Source organism: Larus michahellis, chromosome 8, assembly GCF_964199755.1.
Source record: "Larus michahellis chromosome 8, bLarMic1.1, whole genome shotgun sequence".
Taxonomy (NCBI): domain Eukaryota; kingdom Metazoa; phylum Chordata; class Aves; order Charadriiformes; family Laridae; genus Larus; species Larus michahellis.
This window is the reverse complement of record NC_133903.1, coordinates 52,964,823-52,984,635: the sequence shown is the minus strand read 5'-3', so window position 1 is coordinate 52,984,635 and position 19,813 is coordinate 52,964,823. Positions and strand designations below refer to the sequence as shown.

General features: G+C 41.2%; 1 protein-coding gene across 3 annotated transcripts in view; it reads left to right on the top strand.

Moving 5' to 3' along the window:
* OMA1 (OMA1 zinc metallopeptidase) overlaps positions 1-19,558 on the top strand; it is a 107,237-nt gene extending 87,679 nt beyond the window's left edge. The window contains exons 10-11 of one of the 3 annotated variants that reach the window (XR_012588586.1): positions 8,597-8,854; positions 19,503-19,558. Coding sequence is in view for 2 of the 3 variants with exons in the window: in XM_074596641.1 (XP_074452742.1) it covers positions 19,503-19,552 (50 nt within the window). In the remaining variant the exon portion in view is untranslated. Of the gene's footprint in view, positions 1-8,596; positions 8,855-11,529; positions 11,920-19,502 lie in introns of those variants that run through there. The other 2 variants (XM_074596641.1, XM_074596642.1) reach the window with 2 other exon arrangements.
* Positions 19,559-19,813: the final 255 nt, after the last annotated feature.

Sequence of the window (19,813 nt, the reverse complement as noted above, 5' to 3'; positions counted from 1 at the left end):
TCAAATGAGACTGTCCAACATTTTCTGTGTGTGGAAGAGCTTCAAGTGATTTTCCTAGTCTGAAAACCAGCCATCTGGTCAGTTATAAGCTACATGCTGGACAACACGGTGTTAAAATGCCTATAACCTAAGTTGTGTCACTAATAGAGCCTAAACTGAGGCAGTAGGCAGAGGCAGTTTGTGAGCATTGAGCATTCCTCTGCTTATCTCAAATTGATTGCAAGGTATCATTTTAAATTAAGGGGAAAATCCAGTTAAAAATGTATTCATGGGAGGAAATCAGCACAAAGTGTCTACTGTTAAAGTGTGCCTTGATTTTAATTTTTTTGGCTTTCATTTCATGAAGTGTTAGGTAAGTGGATAAGCAACAGAAATTCTATGATAAAGTTGTCTGTGTTCTGCATTTACATTTGGGTATTAATTCCAGATGAGAAAGAGAGCCCTGTGGTTTGACATGTACCTTGTGCTGACTATCATGGCGTATTCTGAGAGGCTGATTTAGTTGATTCTGGATGAGGTGGAAATTAATTAACAGACACCAACACGCATGCCTTCCCCGTGAAAATTTGAGTGGTGAAGTAGGATGGATCTCTGGCTCTGCCACCAAAAGGATCACTGTAATGAATGGGAATGAGACAGAAAGCTGGAGCTAGCAGGAGTTTTATCCTCACTCTCTCATAAGCTCTTGGTATGTGGCATCGACAGGACATCTCCTGCAGCAGGATGGAGGTGAATGTCTAGGATATACAGGTGTGGGAAGGAGCTGTTTCCCAGCTGTGGCTTCTTAACGATCTCTGGAAACGCAAAGAGTTTCGTCAGGCCTGAGGCTTCCCACTGCACCTGGCCTTTGGGAAGAGTTACAGCTACTTCTCAGCTGGCCAGCAACTGAGATCCCTGCTTTTGCTCTCAGTTTCTTCTTGGACCTTGAGTTTTATTTCAATCTAACCTTGGCTCTCTCTCCATTCCCCTGGTACCTATCTCTGGCCGTGCGGCTGCCCTGCTGCCTCTGACTGCAGTGATCCCTAGCCTAGCTGCCTGTGCTCTATAAAATGAGACCTTTTCCTCCTCATGCATCCTTGTTTTGGCACACCTCGAAACTGAAGAGAGTGATAAATTGAGCTCAGGCTGTACCTTGGGAAGAATTACAGCTGCCTGAACAACGATGCATATGGGCTGAGTATTTTCTTCTGTCCTTTGCCATTTTAAAGTGGCATTTGCTTGATCTAAGCATTTTTATTACAATCATGCATCTCAGTAACACTTGCCTGTTAGTCTATACGCTATTTGTAAGCTCCAATCGTAATACATTTTGCTGTGATTTTGGCAGAGTTTTCCTTGTATTTGTTGAAATATTTGAACACTGTTTGAAAAAAACCCCAAAACTAAACCAACAAAAAACCCCAACAACTAGCCACCAAAACCTGGTGAAATTCCTGATTTCTTAGATGCTGTACCAACTCTATACATAGTCTTCTCTCTCAGGGTTTTTTCATCTGTGACCTCCCCAGTATAAATTTCAATAGACAAATTTAGATCTCAACACGAAAACAAATTGCTTGCTGTTTATAAATTGCATATATTTGTGTTGTAAATGAGTGTAATGGATGTAATCCAATAACACTACTGTTGTCAGGATCACATATTAAAATTATATATACATTTAAAATAGATTTATAACAGCCTATTTCTATACCCGAGCAAAATCTGGCATTTCACTAGCTGGGCCTTTGATAGTTGAGACTTCTGTAGATGTTTTCATGCTTTCTTTTGTGATTAGTGAAAACAGGAACTGTTTATTTTGAAGGTTCTTATTTTTAGCATCTGCAGCTGAAAATGTGTCTACTCAGTTATGTCAGTGCCACAGTTGTAATTTATTAAAAATATGTATAGATTAAATGGAAACTTATACATATAGATTAGTGGAAAGTTTCTTTTTTTTTTTTTTTATATTTATAGCAAATATTCTGACTCCAGGTTCAATTTTGTGAAGAAAACACTAAGTTATCTGTGTCTTCACGGATCACACCTACCAGTGGTAGGTGCTTGGCATTGCCAGCTCTTCCAAGGTTGCCTCCCTCATGGGCTGCTTGGTCCTTCTGGTCACTGCTGGCACTCATGGCTGCTGCTCTTTGTCCAAGGACTAATAGTAGGGAGCAGCCTTGCTTAGACTTGTCCAGACACTCAGCATGCTCCTCTTATGCATCCACCTATTTCTTATCTCACTAAGTGGTTGAATATTTTATTTATTTGCAAAGTGTGCATGCTGGCTTCATTTATATTGCATGCACTGTGTGTTCAATGCACGCTATATGTCTTTATATGCTGCAGTTGTACACTTCCCGGTCTGTATCTCTTCATCCATGCCAAACCACCATGTTTGTTAGTCCTCAGACAGCTAATGTTCACCTCGTTAGCCCGTCCTGCAGCTGTTGATCAGTCACTCTCAAGCTCCCTTATTTTTCCAGCTCTTCAGCTACCATGGTTAGACTGCTTTTTCTTAAGACCTTCATAGGATTGTTCTAACCTGCGCCAGGAATGACCCAAAGAAATGGTTGGCACTGTTTTCTTCCCTGTTTTCAATAATCTGTTTGCACCATGTGCATCTTTGTATGCACAAGTCTTTTTGGGGTCAAGGCCTCACCGGTGTCTTCCAGGTTCATCCAGCACCAGCTTGAATGAATTACTACTTTGTGCAATCACTAAACAGAGAAGGTAGTATGTTCTGGCTGAGCAGAACCTCATGGGCAGTAATTAGACTTAGCATCTGTAAATTACTTTGCAAACCACATCTGAAAGGTGCTAAAGAAGCACCTCTACAGGGATTACTAATGCATACAAATAAAATGAAATTTTCAAAACTAAATAACTAAACAAAACCCAAAGACAGATATTAAAGGTATTCTAGAAAGGCTATAAATCAGTTGAAGCCAGTAGGTTGGAACAGTGTGGAAGTGCTAGAAACACATCTGTCATCAACGTAGCGGTAGCAGCCTTATTTCCTGGCTGCAGAAAGGGAAGCTTTGATCACAGCTGTCGCTGAAGCACTAATTTCTTAAAAAATGAGTTAAAAGCCAGTATAAAGTTTAAAAAAGAATGGAGGTTTGTGACTTTGAAAACTTGTTTCAAATGTTGATTTTCTTTCTTTCTTAGTAAAATGTATTTTAATGAAAGTAACTTAAGGTTCCTAATATTTTGAATTTGTAAGTTGATTTCATCCTTTTCTTCTTGCTTACCTGTCGACCTCATTTCATCAGCTATCTAAATGTAATATTTCTTTAATTAGTGAGTAGTGACTGACATCGAGGAACTGGAACTGCTCAGATTGTGTTATGCAGTGCTGTAAATCAGGTCAGAACGGTACTTGGATACAGAAAAGAAATTCTGTTTGTCAGGTGGGTATTTACCGTGATGTTTTAATTCAGGCCAGTGGTAAGCTTTTAAGGTAATCTCTAATTCACTGCACCATGGTTCTTGGAGTGCACAAAGTGGATTTGTTTAGTATGAAGCTAAGTCAGAAGCAATGCTCCAGGAGTGCACCTAATATGTCTGCTAATGGACACTTAGCCCACTTAAAGCAAGTGTCTTGGGCTGGTCTGAAATAACCTCCCCAAAACACAGGGCCCTCAGCGCAGTTGCTGGGCTCAGCAGGTCGGCTCCTATCACACTCAGGTAGCCTGTGATTCCTGTGAGCATGCTCTGTCTTTACTCTCCACCTGGTAAAGAAGATGGTAAGATTGTGAGATATTTTTCTCATTGAGGACATGCTCCGAACCTCTTGTGGTGTTTCAGCCCCATGCGAAAAGGGAGCACGAAGGCTCATTGTTAGAGAAGCAGGAGGGAAATAATCCTGTGTTTACTCCTTACTCCATGCAGCCTAGAGAAGTCCAGAGCATCATAACTGGAATCAGAAAAGTCCTGCTGTGAGGAACGCATGGTTGTACTTATTTCTGCACTTTGAAGTAGGGAGAAAGGATTTAAGAGCTGACTGTGAAAGCAGACGTAGACATTAAGTTAGACATAAAGAAATCACTCTGACACCGCTGCTTCCTAAAGACAACTGGGAGCCAGGAGTGAGTGCTTTAAGGGATCCTATAAAGTGATGTTTGTTTTTGAAGCTGTTCTTCAAACTCTTCTGCATTTTTGCCAAGGCCCTGCATAATAAACAGTGCATCCATAATAAATGATACCTCAATGGAATATCGGCAAATTAAGTGATCAGCTTTGGTTTTAACTGCTTCTTCTACATACAAACCACCTGCAGCTGTACATGAAATTGCGCCTGTTGTTTATGTGAAGTTCGTGTGGTAGCAGTGACAAGTTATAAGATCAAGTCCAACCATCAACCTAACACTGCAAAACCCACCGCTAAACCATGTCCCTCAGCACCACGTCTACGCGTCTTTTAAATACCTCCAGGGATGGCGATTCCACCACTTCCCTGGGCAGCCTGTTCCAATTTTTGATAACCCTTTCGGTGAAGAAATTTTTCCTAATACCCAATCTAAACCTCCCCTGGTATAATCTGAGGCCATTTGCTCTTGTCCTACACCTGTTACTTGGGAGAAGAGATCGACCCCCACCTTGCTACAACCTCCTTTCAGGTAGTTGTAGACAGTGTTGCCCTTAAAGGTCCCTTCCAACCTAGATGAATCTATGATTCTATGAGTGTTATCCTTGCTGCATCCATTAGCTCATGTTACTCCACTAAAGCATCTTGAGAGAAAGGGATAATTCAGCTACAGGAAAGAACTTGATTAGAAGCATGGAGAAATTGAACTGACTTCTGATCTGACTTGATATAACTATGCAACCTCACTCTTTGTGAAGCTGCAGCTGTTATGTCTGTAGAGGCAGGTGTCTGCTGACTCTGCTAATTCCCTGGGCTAGGTGGCCATGAATGAGTGCTGCTTGTTCAGACACGAGGCCACAAACAACCCCTCTAGCGGTAGGTCCTGCCTCTCCTCTGCAGGCTTGTCCCAGCACTGATGTGTACCTTTGGGGCTGGTCTGCGCCTCCAGGCTTGGAGTGCAAGAAACGACTGTCCACACCTGAGAATGTCCACATGTAGGAGCCAAACTGGAACCCAAACTTGAGATAGAGCCTTATCTGATCCTGCCTTGGTTCGATATAGTAGCATGAAAAAACGTGAGAGACCAACATATTCCACCTTTATGGTCTTGTATTTGGTTCTGTGTTTTAGCAACAGCATCTTGGTCTCGAACTAGCTGGCTTCCCACTCAATCTGGGGCAGATGGAGGGAGTTGAGTTTTATGATGGGAGGTAAATAGAAGGGGAGGGACCATGAATTTAGATTAGAAAAAAAACCAAACAAAATGAAACAAAAAAAATGCTCACATTATCTGTCTGTACTCATCTCTGAAAGAAACATCAATGTTTAAGCCTTTGTGTCAGTATGTCAAACTCAAGTTTTCTAAAAAATAATTCAGTGCTCTGGTTATTCAGAGATTTCAGCTACGTCACGTAAATGCAGGAAGTGTGGACAAATTGCTATGTCATATTTTTGGTAACAATTTGCTACTGGATGAGAGAAATGACCTCCTTCAAGGTTTGGTTTATTTTGATACTTCGCTTATTGCTGTTGACTTGCAAGTGGGCATCAGGCTGAGAAAGAGTTCCCTGTGTTTGGTATCTGAGCTAGAAACACATGAAACTAAATAGAGAATTGCTTGCATTTATAAATGTTGGATTCACCCGTATTTTGAATATTGATTGGCTCTTGATAGCACGTTAGAATGAGGTAATGAATGTTTGGAAATAGCGAAATTGTTATTGATAGAGTGAATGGTATAAACCAAGATACTACATGGGAGAAGGGCAGAAATGTGCGATGGTGGTTAAACAAAACTGTTTGTATTTGTACTTGGAGGTAAGGACGTGTTCAAGGGAAAGAAGACCTATATGGGTTGGTTTTGTATCCGGTACTTAACATTTGGCTGTGGAGTTTTTTGTTTTGTTTCACCATTTTCAGATGATAATGATGAGAGGTATTAGGATATGTCGTTTTGAACTGAGATTTCAAAATCTGCAGAAGGAATTTTCTCCTGGATATTGTCTTGAGCTCAGGACAGTGTAACGTTCTGGCTAATGCGTTAAGTGTTACATCTCTTATCAGGATGTCAGACCTACTAAAGCAACCACATTCTGGATTTGAATATGTGTGAATCCTAGATAATGTTACAAGTGAATAAGTGTAGGAGAATCCATCTTAAGTGACATCTCATTTCTGCCTTTCACTTAGTTAAAGCCAATAATAGGCTGACTAAGGAGCAGATGTAAGCTCAGATATGCTGTGTTCGTACTTATAGTGCTTATTCAGTGGTACCAGTTGCGTGAATATGTGAAAGCTCTGAAAGATCTTCTGAATAATACTCGTGCAGGTTAGCTGCCATCACATCCTGATATCATATCTTCAGAACAGGACTGGGAGCGGAACAGCTTTTCTATCCTTGAAGACTTCAGAATTTCAGACTTCCAGTGCTGGTGCATCACAGGCGCTGAAGAGTTTAGAATTTCTTTGGTGTCTGAGGGAAACAGAAAAAATTCAACCAAATTCTCACAGATTTGGAACCTTCTCCCATTCCTGTCAGGTAATACCCTGACTGACTGTTGGGATAACAAAGTTCATTTAGATTTAATTTTTTTCTCTTGGGGGACTTTTCTCTTGGAAAGTCTATAAAGCTTCTAGCTCCACAAGTACCTGCTGTTGTATGAACCACTCTGGTGGTTGATTTGCAAAGGGCGAAAGCACTGATCTGGGGAATCTAGTAGCGGAGATGTGTAAGGTTAGCCTCGTGTCTTCTTCAGTGGATCATTATCGCAACAGTCACTGTATGCAGCATGGCTAATGCTTTGAACTATCAAGGCAATCACGTATTATGCTGCCGCAGCTCAAAATGCAGATCCATGCCTAATAAGAGTAACTACTGTCATGTAACTAGTTACTTTTCAGTAACTACTTACATGCATGATGTGTTTCTGTGCTGTAAATACAGGCTGGAAGACACCGGTCGGGGGAGAAGGGAGTGAAATATTCTTTGAGAAGTCTTTTTTTATGTTTGCTTGAACAAAGGGGTTTAGGAAATGCTGAGAAAGGGAAATTGCCTTTCCTCTGAAGATTAGAGAAATCAGCATTTGCTTAAGCAATCTATGGTGCCATGCTGTAAAACCCCTATGCCTTTCATTGGAAAGGAACGGGAAATGAAAGGTTTGCATTTTAGGATGTACTATTCCAATGTCTACCTGCTGTTAGAGAAGTACAGACATGACTCTATCTCCAGTGGTGAATCCTGCCCTTCTATTTAAAGACAATTGAGGAGTGAATTTTTCTGGGACATATCTGGAGAATCTAAAACATTGAAACTGTTACCATTCTGCCCGTTAAAACATCGAATGCTTATGGTCAGTGCTTGGTCCTTGAGCCAGAGGCTGCCTTGCAGGAGCAGGTGAATGACCTGTATCACAGGGGTGTGTGCGGCGATCCCAAAGACAGGTAGCTCCTTTGTCTCTGTTCAGAGGTGCCAGTGACTGGAAACTTGCCTGGATCTGTCACAACTGGGAAAAGGGATTTTCCTGAGGTGCCAGAAGAGGGAGGAGACCCTCCCTGGCTGGGCAGCGAAGTGCCTGGATTAGAGGGTGCCTCAGCAGTCTCTCTCCCTGCTGTGGGCTGGCTGGTGGATTTGTTTTCTGTCTAGGAGAAGGAGTAGGAACTGGAAGCGCAGTATGCATGCCTTTCATTACCGACCCTGCTTTGAGCAGTGTGCTGGACTACATGACCTTCTAAGGTCCCTTCCAATATGAACTATCCTACATCACAATAAAAAAACCCAATCACCTGGTGACCCCGCCTGGGAGCCTCTTTCCTCCCCTGACATTCTTCCTTCTGCAGGTGTGGACATTAGAAGCTACTGACCTGAAGATCTGGCCCTGCTTGAGATATTCAGAGTTTCTTTATTTATCATTATTCTAGACAAGATGTAGAGACAACTAAACCTCTACTCTGTCATAACAGAGCACTTGGATTTCTGAAAAGATCCTGAAATTCAGAATGTGCTGAGTTCACCTTGCTCTGCTGCCCCTGTGAATACATGTTAAGACTGTATTGTATGTGAAGAAGGACCTTGTTCTGAGTTTGTCTTTAGGGTTTTCATTTCCATTGGCTTGCTGCTGAGCAGTCCTTCCTTTTTTTGGCTCAAGCCTGGGAGGGAGGGTTATTTGGTAAGTTTAACAATAGCTGTGTAACCTTTGTTTTTATTTAGCTGTGTTCTTTCTTTCTTATGACTGTTGCAATCGCCTGCCATCTGGGGGCTTCTGGACCTGCATCAATAAATTGTATCCTCTTTTCCTGTTGCTCTGAGGATTTGCAAAAGGAGGGGAAACTGGATGGGTCATGTAGTGGGCTGCCAGCTGTGGAAGGAGCGTTAGACCTATTTTACTTGTTTGTGCTTATGTAAAATTGTTGTGGTAAGTCACCACAAATGACAGCCATGGAAGAAATCTGTGACTAAGAAATTTTTATTTGACACGCTGATACAATGTGAACAGGGAGCTGCTAACCCCCTTTCTGCTTTGCCTCTAGGAGAGCGTTATTGCTGACCTTTATAGATGTCTGTGTGTGTTCTTGGGTGGATCAAAACATTGTCACGAACCATCCCTGAATGTACGAAGTAGTGCCTACCAAAAATGTCACCTTCTGGAGGTGCAGTCATCAGAAGCTGCATTGGAGACAAGTTCCCAGGAGACCCACTTGTACATTACAGCCATATGCTTCTGGAAAATTCTTGCAGCGGAGTTCTTTCTCTTAAAAATTGGATCTTTCCACTTACATGCTGCATTGGTGGGTTTTGTAAGTTTTGTTTACACCTTTCTTAGGAGTCCTTATTTATAAGTTTCTGTGTGAAGCCTCAATGTTTTGTACATTAGTTTTCTTTCCCAAGAGACTGCGAAATGACTCAGACCAGGAGCCTTCTGTGATTCCAGCATCTGTATTTATGAGCTAGAGGATGTGTGTGATGCAACATTTCATTTTATTTTGCTTTTTGTTTTATATACTTATTTTCACTTGGCATATTACTCATTCCTCCCTTTCTGTAAATATACCATTGGTGTAGATTGCCTCAGACCAGTTTTTACTTTCCTTGCCCTTTTGCCCTGGCTGATGGTCCTGCTCAAGTACTTTGTTGCCCTTACGGTCACCTTTGGACTAACTGGCACATCATCGTTCTATCAGCAATTCTCAGTTTTTGAATTGCCGTGTTTAATAATAGTAGTTTTGAGATTCAGCATTGTCAACTTTGACTGTTCCCTTGACCTCCTCATTTTCCTGGGAGGTTATTGGGATAGAGATATAATGGGAGAACATGTTAAAAGAAATTCTGTGGCTTTCATTACTCTTCCTATGAACCTTCATTTGTAAAAGCTGGTTAATGGTAATGTAGCTGCTGTCCAATGTGCTCTCAGTTAGCATATGTCATGCATGCAAAATAGATATGCCTTTCTTGCTTCACTGCAAAATAACTTACCATTTGCTATCTACTAGCACAGCAGTGAGAAATATGCTGTTCTGTCCCCCTTTAAAGTAATAATCCATTTAATATGCAGGTGGATTAGTTCAAGTGGTTGGGTTAAAGAAATGTTTTTGTAAGGAGAAATAACCACACGAGGTACGTAATTAGCTTTTGCTTTTGTTTTTAATGAGTTTAATCCCAGGGTTTAGTCTTTCGGGCCTTTTTTTAGAAACTTAGGTATTGCAGGCGTTCTCTTAGTGCTCTTCAAACCTCCTGACTTGGTGCTGATGCCTTCTTAGAGAGCTAGAATTAACACGGCTTCAGCTTCAGTAGTCCACAAGAAAGATAAACGCTAGAGTCAGGTCACTTCAGGTGCACTTATTCCTAATGGGAAATACTAACTGGATAGTAGTGACTGTTTTACATCTCATGACAGGGTCAGATCCCAGTTGTGGAGAGTTTTCTGGTAGGCTTCGTGCTTCTGTTTGGAGCATTTAGTCATCTAATGGAACTCCTGCTTTTTATTTGGAAAAAGCTACATGTTACACAAAGACTCTATCTAAGATACTTCCGGAAATCTTATTGGGGCATCAGAATTGCGTGACCTTATATTAGGACCTCTAATATTACTTGAACATGGCTTCTTTTGTCTGTTTTTGATCAGTTACAGGCAAGTTAATGCTGTGCAGAATCGAGCCCCTAGTGAAAATTTGTCTTACATCAGTCTCTTCAACTTTTGAAGTAGCGTTCTCTCTTGCCTACCTAACGCTTGCACATGACAAGCGATGGGGCCCTGATCCTTTTGCCCTTTGTGTAGTCAAGATTATAGTGAGAACATCTACAAGCAGGTTCCACTGTACGCGTAGGGCCAGACTATCGATAATTGATCACAATTCCAAAGACACCTGCTGGTAGTCTATTTATAAATCTAGTCCACATTGAGTGAAGTCCTTGGGGATAAAAGAGCTTTATATATGCAAAATATTCATTTTTCTTCTAAGTGGGATAAAGCTGTTTCCATCTCAAGGGATGAAAAACCTGGGAGTGTTCGTGGAATTGAGCCCATCTTTTAATGATCGTATCAGCAGAGTTGCCAGGCTGACATTTGATTATCTCCGAACGGCGTAGTGCTGCATTACCACCTCTCCCAAACGGATGTTGGATTCTTATCCATGCCTTTTGCAACACCCTGGTGGAATTAATTCGACTATTCCTGGAGTGCTTCCAACAGAGACAATTCACTGGTAACAACTAATCTAAAAGTTTCCCTTCTGGGATTTTAACTCAGTCTTTGTATGTTTTTGCTCATCCCTGGGTGCATGGTGCCGACTTACAGGTGCAGGATAATGGAAAACTGTATCTCGCTTTGCAGTGTGTGGGTTAACGCCGTCATTTTTCATCTCTGAAAACAAAGCTCTCAACAGACTTACAGTCATGAGTAAAGTGAGCTTGGTGGCCCTGACCTCATCTCAAGTGGATGTTTGTCTGCAATATAAACCAACCACATGGATTGGCACGGTTCATGATGATTGGCAGTCCTCTCTTGTATGAGATCCAGGGAAGGGCTACCTGAGGGCGCTAAAGGCCACAGCTGAGGTGAATTAGCAGAGTTCTGTCAAAAACTTGGTTCCTGGGCACACTTCATTTGGTTCCACTCAGACCTGTAGCAATTCATTACTATTAAGCAGTTACCAGTCTACTAAAGGGAGCTGAAACAAGAAAAATGCCATTGGTGTATGTTGCTGAAGTTTAGGGGTTTTAGTGCACCTACAGTACTGTGCACACAGCAGTTGCTGTGCTGGTTTTTATAAAGGTACAGCAATACTTCCACCTTCAAACTGTTCATATTATCCTCTCTGTTGCTCTAGAAATGAGTGCTGGCTGTTTACTGATGTTGCAGAAAGACTCAATATGGCTGTGGCTAGCTTAAACTCTTGTGTGCATTCAGGTAACTTGGACAAAATCTCTGTTATTATCTCTCTAAACTGTGTTGCTCTGCTTATAGCTAATATGACCTGACTGCAGTGCACCTGCTGGGAAAACCTTCATTGCTTTCGGAAGGACCAAGCCTGAAAACCAGCTTTTCATCAGAACACATCCTATTTCAAGAAAGCTGGGATTAGATCCAGTTTCAAACTTTATGGATAATGCTCCTGTCTGATTTCTCATTTGTATCTCTGCCATTTCTATTGGCAGAGCATCAGATCTGAAAGAGCCTCTGACCCAATAAATGCATGAATTATTTAAGACGTGAGTTAATTTTCTTTGGGCATTGTAACAGATTTAAACATGATACCAGCAGAGAGGACTGTTTTCTGGAATTCCTTTCAAGTATCTTTTAAACATTTTGAATATATTTGCATTATGGTCAATTAAAAGGAGCTGAAACAATGCTAATAGTGGATTTCTTGTTACTAATGCTTTTAAAATTCCTAGATTTGTGCTTCATGCTTGAGGGTATAACCTTACCTCTAACTAATGAGAGCTAAGAAGAAGCTTCCCTATGGGCAGATTATTCCATAACTGCTGTACGGCTGCTGGCTTGTCTCCCCAACTAAGGAAGGGCTAACATCTTGCCAAAGTCTCTTCCAACCTCTTCCCTTAGGGCATTGTTTATTAATTCAGACAAAAACCTCTGAGAGTAATGCAAAACAAAGCTGTTCCTTGAACACCACAGCCTTTGTTCCATGCCCTCTTCTTTCTCTCTCTTCTGTGGGGCTAGTTGCAGACGAAATCTACTTAGTGCACGTTCATCTCGCTCTCTCTTCGTCTTATTTGAGCATCAACCATTCCCTTTCTGTCTGGATCTCAAAACTGCAAGTGTTGGTCTTGGCTAAAGTGGGTAGGATCCTGGATAGACAGCCCCTCCGTCTGGGCTACTACACCAATTTTAATGTTTCTTTTTTAATTATCAGTTATAATAATGAAATTAAATACTGTAATGAGGGCACAAAAATGCTTCAGAGATGCTTCAGCAAACCCAGGGGGATGTGGCTGCCTATCCAAAGACTTGCTCAGATCCATTGTCACCTTTGGCTCTGACAACTGTTCTTGTGTGGTCCAACGTACTGTCTCAGTGAGTAGCGTGACTGTGGAGGCTCTCTCTGAAAACGCAACTGGATGACGCCGAAACAGCGACCAGAGATGGTGTGGGAAAGTCTCTGCTTGTGTTCGGACGGCAAGATCAGGACGAGCAAGTGGCAGATCTGGAGCCCCAGTGCAGCATTCTCGTCCGGCAGCAAGTGTGAAATGTGCACAGTGAGACAAGCTGGGAAAAGTACCTCTGCAAACCCTGAAATACACACAATGCCTAGAAATCTATTTTCATATTATTTTTTTTGCAAGTATTGTTTGATATGCAGCTTGTCTCCAACGAGGGATCACATTTATAGCAGGCAGTCATGTCTGAAATTATTAGGAAAAGGAAGTATAGTGCATTCTAATTTAATTATATAAATAATGAAAATTATTTATAGGGTTTGCTTCAAATCTCTGTTCTGAAAAATCTTTACAGACTGCACGTGATTTGGTATTAACACAACTGAGATGCAGGGGGGACATTAAGTGCTTCTCCTATTTATTTTTATTTTGGAAAACAAATAAGTCAGTAATTGTGCTGTAACTGTTGATTTTTAACCTTATTTCAAGGCATGTTTGAATACAGAGAGCAATTCAAAAATTCTTGTGAGCAGCAGTTTTAGTAGCTGCCATAGCAACAAGTAGAGTGTCCGAGCCCTTTCTCCCCACCGGGGGCTAGAAAACCCCTGAAAGGACACTATCTATCGACATTTAGACACAGTTTTGCTAACAGCACTTGCACTAGGACATGACTCCAGGAGAGCACTCCATTTTAAACCCACACATTTTTACTTGGAAAACAGCGAAGTGTCACTCATCAAGTGACGGTGGTACTGGCTGAGAGTAGGGGGTAAACTTTGAAAAATAAAATAAAATGTTAATACAATTTGTGTAGTTCATGAAATGATCAATGTGTTTTCTAGTATCCTCTAGTTTAGTTTTAGGCTCTTCTATCTGTATGTTTTAGTCTCTTCTATCTGGACATTTTCCTGTGGTTTGGAAGCCTTCATCTCTATGATGTTACCTGTGCCGACAAACAAGGAGCTGTATCTTATTAATGCTGCCGCTGCCTGTTGCTTTGTCCTTATGATAATGGAGAGGAAGACCAAGGGCAGAGGTCGGAACAAGCTGCATATATTTTGGAAAGCGGAGAGTTTGAGATGGCCGCCTGCTTCTGGGAGCCCTGAACTTCTTTGAGGTTTTGGAAGCCACACAGAACTGAATTTCAGGGCTGTCCTTATCTTAACAATAAGCCAAATCAGGATCCTGCATCTTAATTAACATTTCTGCATTTAGAATTACTTTTGTGAACACAATGGAGCTGATTATTACTGAAAGCCTCTTCAAAGAAGTTAAATTAATCTGATAAATCAATGTGGCCAGTGCAGATAAGTCTTGCGGAGCATTTTCAAGCTGTACCAGGATCTGTCAAAAAGAGTAATGAAGAGCAAATTTCCAAAAGTACACATTTTTTTGTGGAAGTGGGGAGGAGTAAGAGAAATGACACAGAGAAACTCCACTAACTTGCATGCCAGGTAACATGAGGATGAAAATATGAAATTAAACCGGGTAAGCAGAAGCAAACTTGATGACAATAACGGAGAACGCTGAAATGGTTTTGCCTGATGACTTCAGGAGCAGATGGCAAAGAAGGGGAAGTGATGTACAGGAACGATGGTATGACATTTGCGCTCCTTCAGATGTATTCAGCTTAATAATAATAATAATAATAATAATAATAATAATAATAATAATAATAATAATAATCCTGCTGTGAATTAAATTTCATTCCCTGTCACAGCCAAGTGAGGAGTAGCACACCGAAGATGGCTTGCTGGTAAACTCATCATATAACTGAAGAAATACAAAGGCCTCAGACTGTGGCTCCTGCAGAAGATTACAAAGAGCAACGGGCCACTTCTGTGTTTGCAGCAAGCAACAAGGAGGTTTCCAGAGGAAGTTCTTACCACTCTAAGGGAAAAATTTGCATCTTATTCTTGTGTAAGATCATTTTTTCACAGTGCCAAGTCTCAGATGATAGGTGGTTTTGGATGCCAGCGATACATGAGTGGAAATAGAAGATAGTCAGAGTAGCTATTTTTATCAAAAAGTGCGAGTGATGAATTCTATTGATAAAAAAGGCATTATTTCTCTTTCTTACATGTGAAGTCAGAGAAGCAAATAGCAGAGGGTTGCATACAGAGAAGTGTAGGAAGAAAAAAAGCCTAGCCTGAAATCAAGAGGAAGAAAGAGGACATCCCTAGAGTCAAAGAGAAAAGGAAATTAGAAGGCGTTAGAGGAAAGTTAGCATTCCCCTCCCAACAGGCTCTGACTTGCAGGTTGTGTTCCTGACCTCCGCTGGTGTCAAATGTCAGGCCTGACTGGCCTTCTTAATATTCTAATATGCCTTTGTGGCATTAAAGGATGGGAGACAGGCTGGAAAGCATTCAACAAATTAATCCGGGAGCTGCTGTATGCCCACATACAGTGCTGGCTGTTCGGATCGCTTCTGGGTTACTATTAGAGCAGTTACCTCCGTGGTACCACAGCTCTTTCTGCTCCTGCCCGCATCTCTTTCTCCTTCATGATGTTCAGTAGGAGTGGTGATGTGATTTCTGTTAGATGGATATGTGTATTTAGATATAAAGGTTTGTTTAATTTTTATTCTTTGTAGATGTCATGACCCCCTGGACTTTCAGGTTCTAGCTGAACTTTGAGCAGGGAGCATCAGAAATCTCACAAGAGTTTTTAGTCTCAAGACTTCTAGTCTAAAGCGTTTATTTGTGCATGCACCAGATTAACATCCGAAGTCAACCTTTGGTAATGTTCCCTAATGATCAGACCAGCTATGCCAGCTAGCTTTTTGAGAATGGCTGTGCTCCTTTTCAGCATTTCTGTGGTCTAGGATGGTCTTCACAGAGAGAAAGAATCACAGGGGAACCTGCCTAGGTTTCATGGAGCGGTTCTCAGACTTGAAGCTGGAGGAGAAGAAACTGCATTCTCTGAAGGATGTGCTGTTGTTTCTCTCTTTGGAATTAGGGGACAGAGTATGAGAATAGGGAACTTGTTTACAAGTTCTTCTTCTCTTTCAAGTCTCTGAGCAATTTATGTCACCTTTTTTCATAGGCCATGCTGACACAGACTTGCCAGCTCGAGTTGAAAGATAAAATAAAACAGATGAAGGGAGTGGAGGGGGGGAAAGCGTTCCCTTTTTTCAGTTCGTTACAATGATATAAAAAGTGGGTTACGAACTAAAATACTGAATCACAATTCTTCAGGCACTTCTATACTTAAATCATAGTCTTGTCAAGTCTGTGTTTGATACCATTTAATTAATGCTTCCCTTACTTTGTGTTTGATTTTGATGTGTATGTGATAGATTCGTACAACCCCAAGTGATCAAAAAGAGGCATTTGTCGGTGTCAGAGGCTGTGTGAAGGTCTCAGTTGGCTCCACGTACACCCCAGATAAGGAAGGTGGGGATGAGTTATTAGACGAATGTGAATCGGCTATTAAGAAATCAGCTACAGTAAATTAAGTTAGTACTGTTTTCATTAGGCTGCACGTGGTACCAGGATCAAATGAGTTTGGAAAGTTCAGTCAAACCGAGTATGACATCCCCCGTAATGCGACAGGGGGTTGTTCACAGCCTGTAGGTTTGCATTTGTTAGTAAGGTTTGTTCATTCTTCCAGTGCAAAATCCTCATTTTGAGCAATCACCATCTGAAGGTCCTAGCTTTTTGCGAGACAATTAACATTTGCAAACACCTTTATTATTTGAGACAATCCGATGGGAAGGAAAGGAGATGGAGCATGTAATTGTTCTCGCGGGGCCTGGTGGGGAGATCATGCAAACAGCGGAAGAAGTTGGGAAGGAAGCTCCGAAGTTGGGATTTGCTCGCAGATGGAACTGGCAGTGACAGCAGCCCCTGGATCAGCCTCAGCCAGCGACAACTCTTTCTCTCCTGTTCCCCTGGGTAATCTCCTTAATCAGTTAGGATGTACAGTGGTTTGTCACCTTCCGTTCCCCGTTGGCTCCGAGTGCCTTGGGATGTTTCAAGCATCCTCATTGCTCTTCATTTCCTTAAGTGTTAATAGAAGTAATACCTGTTATCTGTAAGGTAGTGCTTGATGGGATAAAGTGCTTTGATAAGCTCTTAATTATATGGGTTCTTATAATTTGTTGACTTCCCATCACAGCAATAGTGGGATGCTCCTAACACAAGGCCTCGCTCTCAGCGGTGTCATTTGACATAATTCTGCTGATTTCATTATTTTACACTCTGATTTGCACCCCATTTTTTTCAATCAAGGCGATCACAATGATTGATTGACTAGGAAAATAGGTTTTATCATCCTTAGTCTCCAAATTGAATAGTTGTAGCTGTTGGATTATGCTAATCCTGGCGGTATCCTCCTTTGGCTGATTTGCATTGCTGAACAGAACCGCCCCCGTCTTGTCCCCCCTCCGCCGCCCCTGCAAATTAGGGGATTAAGCGAAGAGGTGCTTAAGCTTAGCTCATGATTGATACACATGGTTATGCAAATTGTGAAGGAAATCATGAGATTCTTGAAATTTAGCTTGAATATTAGACATCTTTAGCATGAGAGCCCACAGAAAATAGCAATAGATAGTGAAACTAAGGCCCAGTTGTAGCAAAAAATTGTCTTCTTGAGCCCATTTTGTTTAACTCCGCACTGGGGCAAAAAGCTCATCCTTTCTAGGCTGTTGTGCAAGACACTTTTGAAACACAAACCCTCCGTTTCCTTCTCAGCTTGCCAATAAAAAAATTCTGCACCAACCAAAACCAATGACAACTGGTGATAAGCAGGATGATTTTTTTTCCTTGTGCTGGATTTTATAGTAGTGCTGCTGCTGCTGTTCGTGTTCTCTTTCAAAAAAAACGTCTGTCTGTTTTCCTGCGCTGGTTGTGCTGTTGTGAACAGTTCAGTTTGCCATGGAACACACGTGGCAATTCACAGAATCTCAGTCCAACGTGCCACCGAGCACACCAGCTCTGGACTTGAATTTCCTTTTGAGGGTTTTTTCCTGCTGAGGAAGAGGAGGAGCTCTGGAGGGAGCCGTGCCAGCCTGCTACCCGGCGACCAAAGGGCCAGGGACTCATCTGTACTCAGTCGTTTCATCTATCCAATTCTTGCAGCCCTGAGATCTGCGTGTCCCCTGTGAGCAGGTGGAGGGAGAGGAGTATGTTTTCAACACAGACAGGAGGCAGTAGCTTGCGCGATGTATACAAACGTTTAAATAAACTATATCATTTACATTCATACATGGCAGGTGAAAGACGGAACAAAATGGCTATGGTGTCTACCACAGGCTACGAGGGAGACCCAGTGTGTGATTAAATAATGAATAAAATATCATCGCAAATGATAATGTTGTATTGTAAATAATTCCATTTGTTTACCCTACTGTGGCATTGAAGTTCGTCTCCCTTGGAGACTTCTTTGACTTTTGATGCTGTTTTGCTTTGCATATGCCTGATTTTCTTTTTTTTCCTGCTTTCCACAGAACCTTTATAAAGGTTCAGGAACTGAAAGAACTGAGAATAATTCACAGCAAATAATTTCTTGGTTGAATTTAGCATCTTTATTTCTGTAAAATAGCCCTACACATGTTATGTATGTTTTGCACTAATTTATTGTTAAATTAGTTTTAAGTATGAATTCCCCTCTAGCCACCATCCTTCCATTTTTATGAAAAGAATAAAAAATCTAGTCTGGAAATAGTTGATTTTTAAAATTAGTTTATTTGTGACTGGAGAAATAAGTATTGTTTTTGTTTCCTGCTTGGATGACTACAGTATTGCTACTGGTATAAATATGTCCAAACATAATATTAGGCAATATGAATCTCAATTTATATGTTTATTTTTCTTAATTCATATTTAAGCTGTTAAAGTTTGATCTCTCAAATGCTTTAGAAAGGGAACACGAGGCAGTCAAAAGAGATCTTCTGTGTTTTCCTCTAGAGAAATCATACGGAGGAATATATTTTAAAGAAGAAATCATGCAATTATTATTAATGGGTTTTACTTGACTTTTACTTTGGGAAGCAGTATTTTTTGGAGCTGACTACTGCATAAAAATACTAAATTATTCTTTCAGTGGATGAAGGAGGTGGGCGTGTATATTATGGATTTAAATCCAGACTAATGTTTACACCTAAATATTTATCTAAAGATTGCAGTTTACTATAAGAGTGTGCGGGGGATGTTACAGTGACGCAATCCATTTTATTGGGCAGTATCTCAGAAATCCCTCTTAACTTCCTGTATTGGTCTGGTAATCATAAAGAAAATGTTGATCATTTGCCTCTGATAGAAATGGAAGCTCTGTTGTACCAATAATCCCAAAACGTCCCTCCCCATCCCCTTCTTCTGCTTGGGGTGGAGGGAACCTGGAGCATTGGGAACAGCAGGGATGTAAGGCAATACGATCTACTTAGTGTCACCCAAGCAAAGACTTCAGATGAGAGTCTCTTGCTTTAATTGTTGAATATAGGATATTTTTTATAACAGAAGTGAGAAGGAATCCTCCAGAAAGAAAGATCTTTGTAGTGCAGCTAAGGATCCAAATTTTTTTGTGTGTTTTTGAATGATGTCAAGTCAAGTCATGCCACCTGGTCTCCTTCTAGACGGTGCCACTGGCCAAACACCAGCTACCTCACGTCACTTGTCTTTTTGGTAAAAATGGGGTAGTGACACCTGTATCAAGTTCCATCCACGGATGGGAAGTGTAAAGTAAAAGCATTGCAACATAAAAAGTCAGAACATTTTTCAATGCATATGAGACTTGTAGTATTCCTGGGCATGTATTTGATTAAGTACTTCTGTCTCAGCTAAAACAGAGATCAGAGGGGGGTTTTTTGTTTGTTTTTAGGTGCCCACAGCAGATGTGTGTCCTGCCTGAGAAAGCCAGGAGTTTCCTAAAGTCATAAAAAAGAAGGAAAAAAAAACCCCAAGCTGTGATGAAGGATGATGGCAAGGCAAGTCAAACTTCCCTTTTTGGCAGAGGCAAAAGTTTGCTAGAGGTTTGCATTGATGCTTGCCTGGAAGTTGTGTGTCTGGAAGTTTTGAAGGTTTGGGAAGAACTGAAGTATATCAGGGAAGGTGGGTTTGGTTTCCTCATAGGAATTTTGGGTTGAGTAGGCACTATAACCTGAGGCATTCTTAGACGTGCCTGACTGCAAA